This window comes from Etheostoma cragini, chromosome 6 (assembly GCF_013103735.1).
Source record: "Etheostoma cragini isolate CJK2018 chromosome 6, CSU_Ecrag_1.0, whole genome shotgun sequence".
In the NCBI taxonomy this organism is placed as follows: domain Eukaryota; kingdom Metazoa; phylum Chordata; class Actinopteri; order Perciformes; family Percidae; genus Etheostoma; species Etheostoma cragini.
In genome coordinates, this window is record NC_048412.1 from 3109819 (window position 1) to 3130110 (window position 20292).

Consider the following 20292-nt stretch of genomic DNA (forward strand, 5'->3'; position numbering starts at 1 on the left):
TTGTACTCCACTACATTAATATTGTGCTTACTCCACTACATTAATATTGTACTTTGTACTCCACTACATTAATATTGTGCTTACTCCACTACATTAATAATGTGCTTACTCCACTACATTAATATTGTACTTTGTAATACACTACATTAACCTGACAGCTTTAGTTACTAGTTACTTTGTAAATTAAGATTGTTGCACACATAACAAAAGTAGTTAAAAAGATACTACGTTGTATTAGGAATTAAACTACCCAACAACATATGGTCTACTGCACAAGTCCAGGTGATATTACAGATTTCAAAAATGTGAGTACATTCTCCTGATGTTACTTGCATAAGTAACATTTTCAATGCAGGATTTCTACCTGCAACAGAGTATTTTTTTAACAGTGTGGTATTAGTACTTTTACTGAAGTAAAGAATCTGGATACTGCTTCCACCTCTGATTATCCCCACCGTGCTCCTCACAGGAATCCGGCCTCCCAAGGTTGAATTCAACATTCCAAGTTGTTCCCGAGGAGTGAAAGCTATTCGAACAGAGAGAGAGAGACAGAGAGAGAGAGAGAGAGAGAGAGAGAGAGAGAGAGAGGGGAGTTTCATCTCCACAGCCCCTGCTACAGCTAATCTTAACCCCCTTGCAATGGCATTTCCACTCCGGTTCCTCCGACTCCAGACATATTTGCTCTCCCTTACTGCTTGTGTCCTGTTAAGATTTAAACAGCAAACATAAAATGCGCAAGATAACCTGCGGGAGAAAAAAAAAGAAAAAAAGAGAAGAGCTTTTGGAGAGACTTGACTCCGAAACATTATTTTTAAAGACCAGATCTGAGAGCTCCGGCGCAGCAGTCGGGCGCGATTATCTGCTGTGATCCCTCTCCGATGCACCAAAGTCATTCATCTGCCGATCCTCCACCCCTCCGCACACACACCCACACACACGCAGCCCTATGCAAAGGCAGACCCCTAATCATGTCAACACCGTGTGTCAGTGCCGTGGATGAGCAAGGCCTAGAGATGAGAACGGGTCTGTAAACATGGGCAGGCAGCAGGGAGCCCCCCCCCACGCAGCTCGGAATAAGCAAATGGGAAGATTTAGGGATTTTGCCGGGGCCCAACTTTGTAGTATCGGCTCAGGGTCCTTTTTCCGACGTTTTCCGGGGTGCTGCCTATGGGATATTGTTCTTAGCTTATGAAGTGTCGCGCGTCCGTTATAAGCTGTGTGTCTTTTGTCAATAGCATTACAATTTGGGAGCTGCATGTTCTCCTCCTTCCCCCCCCCCCTTTCTACCCCCTTGGATTTAACTCGTTAGTACAGGGCTGTACAATACATCGGTTTTTCATATGGTCATCGCGATATTAACCACCGCAGTAAATAAATCGCACAAAGCAGAAGACACGCCGAGATCTTTTTGGTGTTAGTTGAAAGAAAATATCAGTAGGAAACTGCAATTTAATTTAATTTAATGTAACTGTCGTTCTGTTTTTAGGGTTGCCTTTTATATTTCCATTTTATATTCCTTTTTAACTTTTTATTTGTTCAGTAAAAGAATGTTGAAAGTGATTTCCTTTTGTTTGTTTTAAGCAATTTGTTGCATTTATTTTATTTTTGATTGTTTTGAGCTTTTCACAATGTTTTTTGTGAGTTTTGTTCCAAGTTCTTTTTTTCTGCGCTTTTTTTAACGTTTGTTATTTTATTCGCCGACTTTTTAAAGTTTTTTTCTGTCATTATTGTCCCCTTTTTTTCAAAGTTCTTTTACCTTATTATTTTTAAATGCCATAACATTAAATAAAACACGCATATTTACTAATAGTAGTGAACTGATCATTTATTTTACTAAAGAAACCCAATTTTCTGATATATAAACATTTTGAAAATGGGTCAAATTTGACCCGAGGACAACATGAGGGTTTTTGGGGGGAATCTTTTAGACCTTTACTTCCACAGGACAGGTCAAGACATAGCGGAGAGAGAGGGGGAAATGACATGCAGCAAAGGGCAAGAGGGCGGAGTCGAACCCACGGCCACTGCAACAAAGATTAACCCTCTATAAATGCGCGCCCGCTCTACCAACTGAGTTAACTGGGCCACACCAATGTGTTGCATTTCAGCAAAGTACTGAAAGCAGAACTGAGGACACTCCGTATCGCTATCGTGATATTCAATATTCTCATATTTTCCTCATATCGTGCAGCCCTGCTTCTGTATCCGCCGCGGCCCACATATTGTCTACATATTCTGTCACTGACCTTTGCTGTTGACGTTTATCCAACGATAAACCAGCAGAATCTTTATGAGGAGCTCTCATTTTACAGCTGCAGCCATTTTTTCATTTGACCTCTACGTTCACTAAAGTCAACTTTTTCCTCTTTTCCCCCAGTCGATTATGAACTATCATGACGCACTGGTAAATCTAGTGTGCATCAATTATGTGCATTCCATAAACAGGCAGCCACAATTGGCTGTATCAAATGAGATGTATATTAACAAGAGTCAACTGTGCTCCTTCCACTGTCAGGATTCTATTATAGAGCATGCTCCCGCCCCTTGTTTTGATACAGCGGTAATTTAAAGACCGATCTTAATTGACTTATTTTTTTCCGCATGTCTGTCGGAGCTTGTGCATGCACTGCAATAAGAGTCTTGTTTCTTTATTGGGCCACACACAATGCACCGAGTTCAATTTTACCATTCATAATGAATGCAGCCTCGCCATTCAAATGCAACCATAAGCACACAGCAGATAAGAATTTAATTAAATGTAGATTAAAACCAAACAGGAAAACACACTGGCTGATAATTTTTTATCACGTCCCCTGGTCATATTTTTTTTTTTCCCCTCCTCATACTTTCGACTTGTTCTTCCTTGGGCTACATCTTTTCAGCTTGCCAAAGGTGGCAAAACACCTCAAACATCTCACCGTGGCGGCGTGAGATTGTGTAAAAAATGCAAAAACGAGGGGCGGTCACACGATTAATCAGAATCCTCGTGTCTGGGGAGGATGGAGGCTGGTGGAGTATTGAGGGAGGGGGGGCGGTACAGGGGGTGCAAGGAAGGAATTAGTTGCTTCATCCCAAATTTGCATCATATTCCAAAGGACAATCCCAGCACTGTAGGCAAGGGGAAACATATCTCGCTCTCTGCAGGAACAATTAAATAGTTGCTACAATGCGGAATAAATGTCACCTTCAGTATCAAATTGTCCATACTTGCTAAACATGGTGTTACAGTGAGTGCCTCGAAAGCATGCCCGAGCAGAGAAATTATCCACTATTTTAGATGTGGACCACAGCCCCAGCTAACATACTGTAACACACATTCAGGAGCTCTTCACCTCAGGCACTAATAGTGTGTTTGACTCCAGTGGGGATAGCAGAGAGAAGGAGACAACTGCGGCCTTGGCAGGGGGTTTCCCACAATCCAACCCGGGTGCTCAGTTACATTTTGAACCATTTATTAAAAGGTCTGTACATTGCTAGAATGTTCCTCTGTCATGCATTTTTACGACTCATTTTTATTTGAGTTTAACACCACACATAAAACATACAATTTGCAACATGAACATATCTCCAAAACATCACCGTGTCATCTTTTCTCGACAAAAACCAAGAGACAAAATGACACGGTCACTGAAAATATCAACCAAAATAGTAACAACACAGACAATAAACAATAAACCGAATGAACATATGTATAAATGACAGCACCATGAGGCCATCATACACGTCTCTCCCCAGCACAAAGCTTCCTACGAGCCCTCCAGAAAGCTCAAGTACCTTCCCCATTTCCGCCTCTGTCATGTATTTTAATTATTAGAAAAACCGACAGAAAGTCCCTTTAAAAAAAAAAAAAATGGTTTCAGAAAAAAATACATTAATTTCCCACCATCTGGTGTACTTATCATGTAGCATATTTCACTTGCATGCAGCTTTTCTAACAGTTTCAGACAGCTGGTGGCTCAGACATTTACCTGAATGACTTGAAAGATAAATTCTGTTCTTAAAATGACGTTTTTTGTTTTTGTTTTTTTTAATCTGAGGTGATGGTCTTCTGCATGCACACACCGATTCTCAATGATGTGCTCAGAGTGGAAAACTCCAAATCTGCATGATTGTAAATTGTAATTTGTCAGGTGCTGCTGTAGCCGAAAGGTTAGAAACATGGTCTGGGTAACATGGCGGTGCACGGTTAGCACCACCCGTGCCACCTCCACAGCGCCGTGCCCGCCTGCCTGCCTGCCTGCCTGGCTGTGCCCGTCTGCCCACCGCGCTGGTGCTGCTACTCAGTTCCACTCTATTACCCTCACGCAGGCGATTGGCCTTTTCAGTGGGGAAAAGAGCAATTTCCTGTCGCAGTCTGTTTGATCAAGTGCTAAACCCTTGTGATCAATAGAGAGACAGATGTCGGCTCCAGATGGCCGCGTGGTGATACCTGGGGCAGCGCCGGGGCTTGCCAGGACGACAGAATGGCAATGAGCAAGGGCAGCGGCTGTGCTCCCGATGCACCAGCCACCGAGACACAATGTGACAAACGCAATTAGGCCTTTTAGCCGCTGATTATTTATTTCTCCTGCAAACCGACAGAAATTTTAATTAGCGCATACTTTAAGCAATATGTAGAATTACAGGGGTGCAGAGACAGAGGGCATGCTGGGATGTTGCACTGGTGACTGGTGTGAGAGTTTGTGTGTGTGAGTGTGTATTGTCACTGTGTATTGCTGTGCTGTTAACACCAAAATAGCACGCCTGTATATGAGGCACAGAAGCGCTCTGAAACAGAGAAAAGGGAACGTTTTAAGGACACAAATCAATAAGAAGATATGAGAAGAAAAACACATAACTTCGTGAATTCCATCCATTCCTCCCAACCAGATCAATAATGTTGAATTTCAAAATGGATGACAGGTGCATCTCGCTGGCTCTCTGTCCTTCTGGAGAGGAAAGAAATAACTGCCAGCACCAGAAGGCCAAAATAGACCTTTCCAAAGAGAGGAGAGACAGAGGAGGAGAGAGGCTCCCATTTTTTAAACGGCAAGCATTTGCATTAGGACTGGCATCCGCCATACACCCCCCCACGCACACACACACACACACACACGCACACATTCATACCACCACACACTCAAAAACACACAGACACACAGAATAGCAAGCCAGCCCATGTGGCGTAGGGCCGGAGCCATGTTGGAGAAACCACTGAGGCGCGTGGCGATGGCGCGCTGCTCTCCCAGAAAAAAAAAAAAAAAACCAAGCTCACCGGCGTTGGCCCGCCGCCGATCACCTGCTCCCGCCGAGGCATGATGGGTAGGGGGACATGGGCCACGAGGCCGCAGCTGGAGGGGGAGGGAGGGGTCGGGTCTGCTGCGCTGCTCAACACAGCAGCGCCCTGTCACGAGGGGTCTCCTGCTCCCATTAGCAGGGCTTGGTCCGGACGGGGCCCCCCAACCGGGCCGCCATCCGCAGTAGGGGCCGCAGTAAACACCTGTCGACTGGCCACAACCAGGACACAGGCAGCACTACCCCGCAGAGAAGGAGCGCTAATAGAGTGCTCAGTGGGACAAACCTGTCCAAATAAAGAATAAAGCAGTGAGCGGAGGAGAGGAGCCAGTCAGAGCGTCCCCCTTTAATAGTCTACTCCACTTTCCTGAGGACAGGGAGGAGCTGGCTGTGTGTGTGTGTGTGTGTGTGTGTGTGGCGGCTAATGAGGGACAACCGCTTTGTACTGGAGGAATGTGGGGCTGTTATTGTCTCAGACCGACGGTACCAAACTCGAGTGTTATCTGCAATACAGAAAAGTGTAAAATTCACTCATTTAGAATTTATGGGAGAGCATTTTTATTTGTCTGGGGGTACAAAATGAAAATGTCAAAAACAATTAAGATGCAGGATTTTTTTTTTGCATCTTGAAATAATTTGTTAAAAAAATCATATTGCAACTGAGTGTTAAATAATCCTCCTTTTTATAAACTTCAGTATGGGAATTTATTCATTTGTTTAAGAAACTCTCTCTCTCTCTCTCTCTCTCTCTCTCTCTCTCTCTCTCTCTCTCTCTCTAAATGATTACAACACTATTACCAGGCAAACATCCTTCTCACTGTATTGAAAAAGCTACACGAGTCTCCAGAGACTAGCCAGAGAAACGTCTTTTAATTCCAACATGTGATTTTGACCCGGTGAAACATCCGCTGAATCACATCATAGCAGTTTTTTGGTGTGTTTTATTTCAAGTGTTTTTGTGTCTTCAAACAGTTCATAAATGCGTGTTGAACGACATTGTTCGATGCTGTGCCGCTTTCATGTCTTTGTTGCCTGTGAATGTATACTATGGCGAGAGCGGCGTGTTCGAGGCTCCCCTGGGAGGACCTTTTAATTTGTGGATTCTGACCGGCGTGCCATTCGCTCGAGGCCATCCACGAGCTCTTGATGCTACAATTTGTCTGGACGCTGTAGTGCAAAAAAAAAAAAAAAAAAAATGGAAGAAAATCTAAGGGGGTTTTTAGGCACATACACATATTTACCAAGCAGTATTTATTTCTCTGGAAAAATAGCACCATTTTGTCCTATTTTAGAAATATATAAATGTCTTCAAAAGTCAACAAAAAGCTTTCTTTTGTACTGCTTTTACAGAAATGCAGTGAAAACAGACAAATGATTCTGAAACATAAAACAAAAATAAGATTTTAGTCCCACATTTAAAGCCTAAACGACGCGCTTTCCATACTAAGATTCCAAATAAGAATGCCTTTGGATCCGAATACAATTCACATGAGAGTAAGATCTTTAGCACCTACCTGCGAGGGTGTGCAGGCAGACTGGCGTCTACGCTGCCCTGCCATGTCTGAGGCATCGTCACAGCCAAAACCTCCAGCAGGTTCCGGCTTGAGCATGAGAAGAGTGCCTCCTAGTGGCCGAGACCACACATGAGGAGGAGGAGGATGGAGAGAGAGAGAGTGGAGGAGAGTCAATCTGTGTCAGTGCCTTAGTGAAATAACAGAAGAGTCAGCTAATTCTAGTTTAGTGTACCGTCAATAATAATAAGCTTGTTTGACCCTGGGAATGATGTTCCCGCTTTAGGTCTCACTTTTTCCTTTATGTTGCTCACTCCGGATTGTGATGGCTGTTCTAATGTGTTCAACTGGAATGATCCAGAAACAGTCCAAATATTTACCTGTATTCATGAGAAAAGATTTGTTTAGTCTGCCTTTCAGGTGCAGTTACAGATATCATTCATCCACAATTGGGAATGATCCAGGGAAGTTGACCGGGAAGTCTGAAATTCACTCCTATGATAAAGATATGAAAAGAAGGAAAAAAAAGCGGTGGTTAGCAGCTACTTGATATTCGGAGGTGCGAGGAGCTTGTTCTCATTTGACCAGGAGGAGTCGGAGCTGATTTGAAGACAAGAAGAGTAGAGAGGTCTTTAATTACAACCCTGGCTGTGGCTTCAGGCACCGCTGGCTTCACTTCACAATTAAGACCAGCAGTTAGAGCCGGGCAGATAGACAGAGACGAGATCTTGAAGTAGCAGGATTACCAAAACCTAGTGGGGGGGGGGGGGGACACAAATCAGCACCAGGCTTGACAAAAGAAATGACAATAAATCTGGCGATATACATTTAAAACGTGCTTTTTAAAATGCATAAAAGAGATTTTTCTCAACCGCTCCCATTCCTCAAAGTGCGCCTAGATGCTTTATAATACACGGCCCCCTGGTTGCATTCAGGTGATGCCAGTGGGCCACTGTTAAGTTTTCCCAGAAGCCCCATTCAACCACTCCCAGAATACGTGGCTGTGGTGCAGCGGGACTGTACTCCTGTGCTTGTAATGGCCTCTGCAACGCTAATGTGTTTGGACAGATGGGAGAGGCGAGGGCTGATGTGCTTAACTACGCATTTTACAGCTAAACTATTAAAGAGTTGTGCTGTTTACACACCAACATTTGAATACCTGTCTTCAGGCCAGTTTAATTATCCGGGCCCTTCTGTTATTTCTGCCGCTTTGTTGTCTCTCAGCGTTCGCACGAGGCATGAGAGATTTGTTTGCGGCTTCATTAAGATATGGTGGTGGTAGCGGTTTGCAGGGAGCCAGAAATAAAGGGGGGGGAAAAAAGAAAAAAATGATTCCCGCTCAAGTATCTCATGCGCTATTCTCCCCCGCCTCCCCATACATACACAGATACTGTACACATCCGGTTTTTATAAAGTCATTTAAAGTAGGAACATTAAAAAAAAAAAAAAAAAATTGCCCTGTGGTGCCTGCACTTTGAAATCTCTCGGGGCTTTAGGCAAAGTGGAGGGGATCCACAACCCCCCCCCCCCCCCCCCCCCCCCCCCCCCCCCCCCCCCCCCCCCCCCCCCCCCCCCCCCCCCCCCCCCCGCCGCACACCCCACCCGAGTCCCTGTGATTCATCCCGAGACATTTGATTAGTTTATAGGTACTTATAGAAGGCAAAAGGGTTTGCATTATAATTTTGCTTCATGAATTCCTTCATATGTTCATCTTCAACTGCATGTTCAAATAAAGCGTTAATCAAAGGGAAGAGAGGGAGGAGAGGGAAGAGAGGGAAGAGGGCATTTCGCCAGCAGAGCCATAGTCTCGGGTCTCACTGAGCCGGTGGATATGGTATTGAGAGACTGTAGGAAGCAGTGTTTTTTTTTTGGTTTTTTTTTAATTATCTGGACTACGTACAGGATGCCGTTTTTGATTGTTTTAATGAGGCAGCTGGCCTATTGTCTCCCCTTAATTCCCCCATTGTTTTTAGAATATGTCATAGTTCTTTATTCTTTTATCAGGTGCTCTGCAGGAGGATTTAGACAATGGCCTTCATTCCAACTGCATTGGCTACTGCACAAAGGCAGCTCACTGCAGACAGTTAGCAGGCAAACAAGTGCAAATCACAAGCTGCACTTTTACCAGCCTTTCCCCCAGTTCCACCACTTAAGGTTTTGCTCTTTTCGCTGTAACTCTTGACCCCCTTCCCCCCCCTCCCTTTTCCCTCCTAGCTCCCTCTTTCACACTCTTCTTGCCATTGTTATAGGCGGCTTCACCTGTGTTGCTGTGATTTAAATCCTCTGTCATGAAAAGGCTGTTGGAGGGAAACAAACCAGCCCAAACTTTAAAGAGAGCTCCTTAATGGAATTTTGCTATACAGTTTATTGCATATATTGTTTCTGTCTGTTGCCCATCTGTTTTCTATGCCTCGCATCTCCATATGTGCATGTCAATGACACGTTTGCATGCATTAGCCAGTACATACCATACATGTCAGATGTCAGTTAATCCCACCTTTGTACAGTATAAGTAAGTTTTAGACATGGCTACATAATGCACAGTAAAAACTGTCACAATGACGAGAGAAAATCTACGGTTATTAATTCTGATGACAACGTTGGTGTAGTCTCAACCATAATCGTGCAGCCCGAGCACGTGTACAGCCCCCTAACTTGTCTTGGTTGAGTGACTGTAACGAGCGCTGCCTCAGTGTTTTCGTGTAGCTCCGTAAAACTGGGACACGCAGTCCTAAAACTCACTTCCAGCATTCTCGCACACAAACAGATGGATCTGCAGCATTCTTGGCTGAAGGGATGCAATCTGAGTGCATGTTCCGCTGTCGAAATGCAGTAAAACATTTCCATCAGACTCCACATAATCTACTTTTGGTTTTCAGCTGAGGAGAGCATACATACAGTATCTTTGATTTGGATTGATCCAAAAAAAAACAAAAACAAAACACACGAGCCTAGTTCCTAATTCTCTTTGTAAGCCGAGCGCGTCTTAACTAAAAGATCCGTTCAGAGGAGAGAAACTTTTGTGGCTACGGCTGCGATATATTCCCCCGCCATTGTCAGTGGCAGTTTGGATCTACCTTGATGGTAACTTGGGCAGACAGTGGAGAGGAGTTTTGTTATTTTAATTAGGAGATAAAAATTCAAAGGGCCTCTCCAGGCAGTGTGTGGTATGACAGAATCAAAACGATGAAGTGGAGCGGCCTGAAGTGTGTGTCTCGTCACAGCAGATTGGCCGACAGATAGGCACTGCTCTTTAAAGTGGCACTGACATGCACACGCTTGTGCAGACACACACACACACACACACACACCTGCACACAAATGGGACTTGGAAAGATAGCATATGTTAATACTATTTCACTCCTTTGACACGTTTGTGCGGGTCTAATTTTCAGTACTTCACCGGCAGATAGGAAGGGCTAGAAAGGTTTTAATCAAAACAGCGATTGTGAAATCTAAAATATTCAATTTTGTGTTAAAAAATAATGGGGCCATTCATTCAAGAAACTTAACGTTGATTTATAAAGCATGCAGCAGTTTTAGTGTAAAGTCATGTTGGCTCTGTTTTGAGCCACTAGTTTACCATTCCTATCCAAATCGGATGGAGGGGCTCGTTCCTTAGTATGGGAGCGAGAGCTAAGAAAGCCCCCCCCCCCCCAATTATGGGACCAATAAGAGAGACAGCAAGGTCAATGACCTGGAGGGGGACATACCATACCAAATGGTCTGAGCTAAGCCATTTAAATATTTAAAAGCAAATACTAAAATCCAAAAATTAATTGTAAAATGCCCAGGAAGCCAAAAGGAGGGAGGGAGAGAGGGAGGGAGGGAATGTGCTCTCTCTTTTTTCCAGTCAAAAGCAGAGTGTCTTTCATCATTGTTGCCCTGACAGAATGTTCTCTATGACACATGTGCGTCTTCTGTCCATCCAAGTGGGTTGGGTAAGGGGGGGACATACTGTACATAGATTTTTGGGATAATTGTATTAATGTGAAAAACTAAAATAACAACTATGTCAGGGCGCCTGGGTAGCTCACCTGGCGGAGCGTGCGCCTGCATGTAGAGTCTTCCTACTCGATGCATCGGCGGCGGCTTCGACTCCGAACCGCGGCCCTACGCTGCATGTCACGCTCTCTCACCCCTGTCATGTCTTCAGCTGTCCTATCAAAATAAAGGCCTAATATAAGACGCAGCATTTTGGACCAGCTGTAACTGTAAGAGAGTTCCATCTCTGGTAAATCCACATTAAAGGGGCTTGTTTCCATACAGAGCCTTACAGGAGCACCTTCACCATGTCTATGGGGCAGTTTTAAACCTGGTGATTCACAAGGTTTGTGTAAACATGAGTAATCAGTGTTCCACATGTGTGGGGGGAGGTTTTTTTTTTTTGCCGTGTCCCCCCCCCCCCCTGCCTTCACACCACTCCTCAGGACTCTTTATTCCACATCAGCCGGGGCTCAAATCACATGTCCCCTCTCAGCCTGACACTCCGTCGGCATGTTTGCACATCTTTGAAAGCTAACAGCGTGCTTTAATTAATTGTCCAGCTTTCCTCAGAAACAATGTCCTAATTCTGCCATTTAGCAGGAGCGTATCATAGTTTGTTGTTATCTCCCCCGCCACATTTCTGTAAATAGTCATATTAAAAACTTTAATCTCTTCAATGGAAAATGAAGTGCAGCTGAAAAGCCTGTCATGTGCTGAGATAAATATTATCTAAGCTAAAACCTTCACTCTCTCCCTCTACCCCCCCCCCCCCCTTCCTTCCTCCTGCCCCTCCCCCCCCCCTTTCTCTGACTTAATGAATATGTTCAGAAGATTTCAGAGGAATGCTTAATCCCAAAACACAACAATCTAATAATATGAAGGACCTGTCTCAGTGTTGTAGCTGACAACAGCACTGTGGGCTACAGTTTACCCCGGCTGAGGTTGGCCTTGCTTCTGGATATGAGCGCCAGTAGCCTAAAAATACATTTTAGTGAATAAAAAAAATGTGTTTGTTCACCCAATTTTTACAAACATATTGTTTTGTTTACCATTGGTTACGTAGAGCTGTCTTCATTTGGAACTACAGAGTTCGTAGTCCGTGTGAAAACTGTCCACCCAGAGTAGTGTCGGGACTGATTTTGAAAAGACATGTTGCTGTTAAAAGGTTTAAAGGTCACATGGCATGAAAATGTCACTTTATGAGTTTTTTCACATTAATATGAGTTCCCACAGCCAGATACACAGCCACAAAGAAATGGTGATAGGTGTAAACAGAGCCCTGGGTATCCTGCTCTGCCTTTTAGAAAATAAAAGCTCAGATGGGCTCTATCTAGAATCTTGCTCCTTATGAGGTCATAAGGGGCCCCCTTTCTCCTCCTCCTCAATAGCTACAGAATACTGAATTTGAACTACTGAATTTTGGGAAAGAGACATCAGATACATTAGGGGACCACTGAGTTTTATATAAAAGAGACTTCAGATACAGTATTAGGGGACCACTAAGGTCTATATAAAAGAGACTTCAGATACAGTATTAGGGGACCACTAACCTCATATGAAAGAGACTTCAGATACAGTATTAGGGGACCACTAAGGTCTATATGAAAGAGACTTCAGATACAGTATTAGGGGACCACTAAGGTCTATATGAAAGATATTTCATATACAGTATTAGGGGACAACAAACAACATTCCACTCTTCTGTTTTAACTTCACACGGTTATGCAACACACTCTAGAAACACTGAGTCTGTGAGATGTTGTGCACGCCATCTAAGATGCACACAAATACAGATCTTCAAGTTACGTAACGCCTGGACAATAAAGTCCAGAATTACTCATGTGTACATGCGGCAACGCTTCTCTCACAGCAAGCCTTTATATGACTCCTCTATCTCTGTTTTGTCCAGGTGGCCAACTATGGTGCACCACCACCAAGAACATGATGGAGGGCGAGGAGCTGGTGGCGTTCGCGGTGGACTTTGACTCGCGTCTGCAGGCGGTGAACCACATGTCCCTGAGCGAGGGCATGTACCCGGCCCGGCTGCTGGACAGCATCCAGCTCCTGCCGCAGCAGGCCGCAATGGCTTCCATCCTGCCCACGGCCATCGTCAACAGTGAGTGTCCACGCACACATGCACGTACACGCGCACACACACACCAACGCACGCACACAGAGCCGGAACCAGACGTGCTTTTGTTTAAACACAATCGCACATGTATGCTCTTTTTCTTTCTACCTTTATTTCTCTCTCTCTCACACACACATACACACACACACACACAATGTACATTCACTCAAATACTGCACCTAAGTACACATTTGAGGTACTTTGTACTTTACGCCGCTACATTTCAGAGAGAAATATTGTACTTTTTACGCCACTACATTCTTTTGACGGCTTCAGTTCCTTAACAAGTTCAGATTTTTGCACACAAAACATGTGTAATAATAGTAATATTATATATTAAACTACTAAAGGCCTGCAAGTACAGCTCAAACGAGTAGTCGCTTACAGTTTCTACAATGTGAGGAGTCATTTTAATGTTAATACTTTAAGAACATTTTCCTGATGATACTTACATACTGTTACTTGCGTTTTCAATGCAGGACTTTTACACTTGCAACAGATTAGTTTATACCATAGTTTTTGGGTATTAGTACTTTTTCCTTTAAAATAGGATCTGGATACTTCTTCCACCACTGACACACACACACACACACACAACACACACACACAGTCCACAGCCTGCACTCAGTCACCTGCTTAACAAGGCGCGTGGTCTCCGCCGGGCGTAGATTAACCCAGATGAGTCTCTGCACGAGAGATAAGAGCCATCGACCTTCAAGTTTTGGGTTCACATAAACACACTGAGGATCGAACGAACGTGTTAATTGCAAAATACACGCCTCATGCAAATAGTGTGTTTGTTTACTGAGCGAGGGCTATCTGGGTTCAGCTCAACAGGGAGGCTTCTGTAAGCAGATGGTCCAGTGTTCTTGTTCTCCCCTTGAGAAAGGGCACCAACCCAGTGGTAGCAACACAGCGATATACAGCAGCCCAGGATTTGGTGGAAAAGCCTTTTAACGCAGGCTTTGAGAGTCAGATCTATAGAAGTGGAGAAGAGGAGTCTGTGTGTTATGACTGCACAATGCATGGTTTTTTATTGTCACCACAATATGAACTGACCGCAACATAAAAATCGACACGTCACGAAAGAACACTTCAGTTGAAAACTGAACTTTAAAATGTAAATATTCTTTTTGTTTTAGTGGTGCCTTTTATATCCAATCCAAATGGTGTATTATTTCCTTTTATTTGTTTTAAATTCAACAAGCAATGCGTGAGCAGCAGAAATGTAGAACAGAATGCACTTTAATATCTGTTTATTTATCACAAGTAATATTATGGTATTATATTTCATCATATCGTGCAGTTTTAATGTGTGGATAAAGCCATTCAATCCTTAACGATCCAATATTATCAATACAGAGTGAAAATATAGATACATATCGTCACCTCTAAGGTGCACCTTTGTTTTGAAATTCCCCTTTATATTTATTCTGTTTATATAAGAGTAGTTTACTTTTAATTTAAATGTCTAGAAGAGCTCAGTAATGAAATTAACCAATCATACTTTAGTTGTTTTTTGTATCAAAAACGTATTCTTTGTAATATCAGTATAAACAATACTATGTTGTGATAAAAAATGCATGTGTGCACGGTCTGTATCTTTATACTGGTGCATACATATTAAGTACTGTATGTAGCCACAAAGCCTGATATCATGTCCCCTTTGTCCCCTATCTTGTCCCTCCAGAGGACATCTTCCCCTGCAAGGCATGTGGAATCTGGTTTCGGAGCGAGAGGAACCTGCAGGCCCATCTGATGTATTACTGCAGCGGGCGACAGAGGGAGCCAGAGACGGTCTTGGAGGAAAATGACAGCGGTACCCATCAGACCCCCAGTATGTGCCCCTTCCCACAATGCAACAAGAGCTTCTCGGGAGCCAGGGCCCTGGAAATGCATTTGAGCACGTCACACAGCGGTGAGTGACAACGTCATGGATCAAAGAGATGCAGAAAGTAGACTTTTAACACAACAGGGTAACATGTTTCTCGCAAGATGGCTTTCAATTAACTAAGAAAAAAAAAAAAAGGGGGGGGGGGGGTGATGGATCGATTAATCAATAAGCTGTCCACTATTCAATTAACCGCCAATTACACTGAACAGCGATGAATCGCTTTGACTCATTTTCATTAAAAAAAAAAGTACATATTCTCAGATTCCAGCCTTTTGAATGCATAAAATGAAAATTAAATGAATTAATTAAATTATTTCCTAGTTTCTTCCCTCCTCTGTGACATTAAACTGTATGTCTATATATAGATATATCTATATATAGATATATATATACGTATCTAGAACAAGACATTTGAGGGAGTCATCTTGGGCTTTGAGAAAAAACTGATTTTTACATTTTTCACATTTTTCACGACTTTCTGTCATTTTAAAACCCAAACTACTAATCGATTACTCGAGAAAATAAATTGCCCGATTAATTGACAATGAAAATAATCGTTAGTTGCAGCCCTAGAGTGTTGACACAGAAAAAGATGACACAGGGACAGTTTTCCACAGGTTTGGAGAAATGACTGTCACTTCCTTTCAAAAATATACATATCCTGCTGTCAGCTAGCACAGTTGACTGTTTATCCTTGAGCAAAAAACATATCTAGTGGATGGGAATAAGCTTGGCATAATGCATGAGCGTTTGATGGCTTTTACAGTTAACTCTAGAGGAGAAGTGGGAGGCGAGATTCTGAGCATTTCTCCCTTTTATCTCCTTCACAGGTGTCAAAATGGAAGAGAGCCTCCCTCCTGGCACCAGCTTGAAATGCACAATCTGTAACTACACGGCAGATTCTCTTATTACATTCCAGCATCACATCATGTCTCACCTGTCACAGGCGGCCTTCAGATGCAATCACTGCCATATCAGCTTCCAGAGCCACAGGGAACTCTTACAGCATCAGGACTTACATGGGCACGGCAGCAAACTTCACAGGGAGGGCGACGGCACCGAGCACTCCCCCAGGGGGCCTGAGGAAAGCCTCCAGCAGCAGCAGCAGCAGCAGGCCCGCGCTGAGCTGGCCAACAGGAAGGATGCTCTGCTGGGAAGTCCCAAAGGGGCCCTCAACAAGGAGACCAGCCCAGACGGGGAGGCTGACAAGGCGGAGAAGAAGTCCATGCTGTCTGTTCAGAAAGGAGAGGCCCACCCAGGCAGCAAAGCCAGTTTTTCTTACACTAGGATCAAGTCTGAGCCCTCGAGCCCCCGGCTGGCCTCCTCCCCCGTGCAACATAACATGCCTACATTTCCCATGGGCCCCTTCTTGTCTCAGTTTGCTTTCTCCCAAGACATTTCAGTAGTCCCGCAGGCTTCTGAGATTCTGGCTAAAATGTCAGAGCTAGTGCACCGGAGGCTGCGCCACGGAGGAAACAGCTACCCCCCTGTCATCTACAGTCCTCTAATGCCCAAAGGGGCCACCTGTTTCGAATGCAATATCACCTTCAGCAACCTGGACAACTATTTGGTCCACAAAAAGCACTACTGTAACAGCCGCTGGCAACACATGGCAAAGTCGCCCGACTTCTCCGGCCTCTCAGATAAGGTTCCCGAGGCGGTGAGCCCCAACAGTGGTCACAGTTCTGTTAGCATGTTGACCAGCTGCCACCCCACAGAGGGCGACAACCACCTCCTGCAGTCTGCTTGTCTGAACTCCAATGTGTTGGACATGATCAATGCTGGGGCTAAAGGGCCTGATAAGGAGCTAGCGGCACAGGTGAAGAAGGTCTCTACCCCAACCGGGGCTGAGGAGAGGCTGAATGGCAAGCAGATGGAGGGAAAAAGCCCCAGTACGGGTTTGGTGGAAAGTGACAATGACCCAAACAAGACAACCTGCGAGGCCTGCAATATCACCTTCAGTCGTCATGAGACCTACATGGTCCACAAGCAGTACTACTGTGCCACCCGTCATGACCCACCAATGAAACGCATGTCCAGCAACAAGGTACCCTCCATGCAGAGAACCATAAGGGCCCGCAAGCGTAGGAAGATGTATGAGATGTGTCTCCCCGACCAGGAGCACCAGAGGCCCCCTATGGGTCAGCCAGGTTTCCTTGGAGTTCCTCCTATGAACCCTTGTACCTCCCAGGAAGCTGTAGAGAGCCTAGCAGACCGCTTCCACCCACGTTGTGACATCTTCCCTGGTATGGTACCCAAACACCTGGAGGCCTCTCTGACTGTCACTAAACCTATTCTGGCTCCCAAATGCAATACAGTGGAGCAGCTGGAGCTGGACGCTCCCATTGATCTCAGCAAAAAGTGTTCGCCAGCCTCTGACAAAACATGTAGCTCCCCTAAAAGACTGCTGGACTATCACGAATGTGCAGTGTGCAAGATAAGTTTTAACAAGGTGGAGAACTACCTGGCGCACAAACAGAACTTTTGCCCTGCAACGGCCGCCGCTGTCGCCGCTCAACAACAACAACAACAGCAGCCGCCGCAGCAGCAACAACACAAGGAGACTGGCAGCCTGGAGCCGACCATGTTCCCAGATGTGAAGAGCGAAGGCAATAACAACCCAGATGACGCCTACGATAAGAGCCCAGGCAAATGTGAGAAGAACGGCAATGGGAAGGTGATGGTGCAGAATGGAGGCATGTTCCCCCCTCACCCGGGCACTCTGCCGGGACTCAAGCCTTTTGCTGAGCCCCAGCTCATCCCGTCGAAAGATGAGAACAAGAATATGTTTCTGCCCCACTGCCTTTATCCCGGAGCAATAAAGAAGGTGAAAGGTCCCGAGCAAATATCGCCGTATTTTGGGATAAAGCCAACAGATTATGTGACCGGGGGACCAGTGATGCAGGGCGAGGCCAATGAACAGGAGCAGGGCGTTAATGGGGGAGGAGGCGCGGGAGGAGGAGAGACAGGAACAACCAGGGAGCAGGCCCAGCAGCCTGCTGCTAACGGCTGCCCCCACCCTGGCAAAGAGCCCCTTCCCCTACTCCCCAAAAACAGGGGCATGGTCATCGTCAATGGGGGACACAAGCCAGAGGAGCGTTCGGGCACAGCTCCACCGCAGCAGGAGAATCAGCCCCAGCCAGACGGCCAGCCTCCCAATCCCTCACCTACGTGGGCCACCGAGAACCAGGCCGACTCCAACGAGAACATGTCGCCTTCCTCCAAGTCTCCGAACGAGGAAGCGCCACCCACAGCCAACAAAGGCGTGAACAGCTCTGGAAGTGGCAAGTACTGCCGCCTCTGTGATATCCAGTTCAACAACTTGTCAAACTTTATTACCCACAAGAAGTTTTACTGTTCATCACATGCTGCAGAGCATGTAAAATAAGTTGAGAAGAAAACCACGTTCTTGTTCTCCCCGTCCCCCCCGTCCCCCAAAAAAACACTTACCCTTTTTTTCTCTTTTGTTTTGGTACACTGTTGTGTCTGGGATAGTGCATCACGCAGTGCTAAATGCTGCTTGTGGACAATCAAGAGAAGCTTCTTCTTTCATCGTTCTAAGACTGAAAAATGCAAAACCATTGGTTTAAAAAGAAAATGAAAAGAAAAAAGGAATCAAGAATAATATTGGTGCCACTTTCACGTTAATTTATTTTACAATCAGTATTAATAGGAGTAGTGATCTTAATTTAAATTCAAAATGAAATTTATATCAGAGTTGTTTGTAATGTTATTGTATAGTCATTCTTGTGTAGCACACATATTGTTTACACTGTAGTGTAGGCTCAATGAAACAAATAGACAATACAAAAATGAGATGCATTTTAGACACAAAAATAGCTACTGAGGCACTTGTGTATTCTTATTTGCTGTACCAGTTTCTGTATATGCCCACAATGTCACTTGCAGATCGCTACTAATGACTTGTTTGCCTTAAAAGAAAGTCACCATTTGGGGGTGATAACCAGGCACAACCTTGCATCTCACATTTTGGCATATACACATGGCTTTGCATACATATGTGGCTGTTTGTCCCTGTCTCTTTTCTTCAACTCAGATGTGGATGTTTTCATGGAGGATGGCAGCATTCTTGTATAGTACTCGTATTTCTGTTTGATGATACACTTTGGTCTCCCTTTTTGAAATTTGCTCTCAATGCAATACTTTGTAAATGAGGGAACATTACTGATAGCAGTATTACGAAATGGGGACTGTGCATATAATTATTTGTAAACCCATAGGGGGAAAAAAAGAAGTTGTACAAGAATTACGTTTATTGCTGATGAACAAGATGGGTGGGAGGTCAGTGGGGATACTGATGTAAAATGATCATTCCAATGTCCTGATTATGGGAGAAAATGTTTTCTTAAAACGTTGTTGCTATGCATGTATATGGATGGAATTAAATTCCAGATCTGTTGGAAATTTTTATTTTGATGTGGTGTCATAATTAAACTTAAATCCTCAGGATAAACCAATGCAGTGTGGTCTTTCTTTCGCGCTACAGTAAACTCATCGAAACAGTTCATGCACGCCACAAATAAATCAGTACAGTGCAGTTTAAATTGACGCAAAAGTGGATGGAATCCAAAATTACTGCAGCTTGGCAGGCCAGACTCATCGGATCGCAAATTATAAATTCAATCAAAACAATATAAGCCCAAAGATTGAGGTTTACTTTGGGTTGTAATGTAACTCTATAATACTGTAAATGCAAGTAACAACATGACTGAAGCTGACACAATAGAGAGCGAGAGAGAGAGAGAGGAACTTAATAAACCTTTCCCTGTGGCTATAACAAGGCAGATTATTAAGACAGAACGGAAGGAAAATTAAAAAAATAATAAAAAATAGCATCAGGCTGAGCAGTGACGTGTGTGGCCTTTACATTGATAAGCAGTAATGTGTTAATGTAATTCTTACGCCAATCAGGTACATAGACTGAAATAACTTGAAAGATAAGACTTTCTGAATCTAAGACAGCAACTATTTCATCCCACCGAATACCCTCCAGTTATTTTCATTTCATATTTAAACTCTCCCAATGAAGCAAAAAAAAACATATGTTCACAAATTGACTTCTTGATGAACCTACACCAGACGTGTACACAATCGCTACAGATTGCCGCAAGGGAAAGGTGAAAAGATAACGTGAATATTTAAAACATATTCATGTGATTACCCTGTCCACGTCTGGGGTATTGTTACACGTTGGCCGAGGGTCACTCGCTCTGCCGTTTGCCTTGTCGTCGGTTGACTAGCTTCCTCAGGTGCTGGCTGATGGCAGATGGCTTCTTGTAGATCATTCGCCGGTCCGCTCCTTTTATGTGAATGTGATTGGCTGATGGATAGGACTCCTCCAGGAACCTCTTTTGAAGCTTAGCTACCCTCTGGTGCAGGGAAAAGATTATTTGTTATGGATTTTATACAACCGTTGGTTGTACAAGTCCTGGTCCTTACCTACAGAGCCATACACCACATTGCCCCGTCATACT

At 44.3% G+C, this 20292-nt stretch overlaps 2 protein-coding genes across 3 annotated transcripts in view; one reads left to right on the forward strand and one right to left on the reverse strand.

The window, feature by feature from the left end:
- zfpm2a (zinc finger protein, FOG family member 2a) overlaps positions 1–18736 on the forward strand; it is a 137567-nt gene extending 118831 nt beyond the window's left edge. Inside the window, exons 6-8 of the mRNA XM_034874020.1 lie at positions 12682–12888; positions 14594–14821; positions 15628–18736. Coding sequence (XP_034729911.1) covers positions 12682–12888; positions 14594–14821; positions 15628–18185 — 2993 coding nt within the window. The 3' untranslated portion in view covers positions 18186–18736. The remainder of the gene's footprint in view (positions 1–12681; positions 12889–14593; positions 14822–15627) is intronic.
- si:dkey-122a22.2 overlaps positions 18420–20292 on the reverse strand; it is a 47980-nt gene continuing 46107 nt past the window's right edge. For both annotated transcript variants that reach the window (XM_034874064.1, XM_034874063.1), the window contains one exon: positions 18420–20187. In XM_034874064.1, coding sequence (XP_034729955.1) covers positions 20020–20187 — 168 coding nt within the window. In that variant the 3' untranslated portion in view covers positions 18420–20019. The remainder of the gene's footprint in view (positions 20188–20292) is intronic.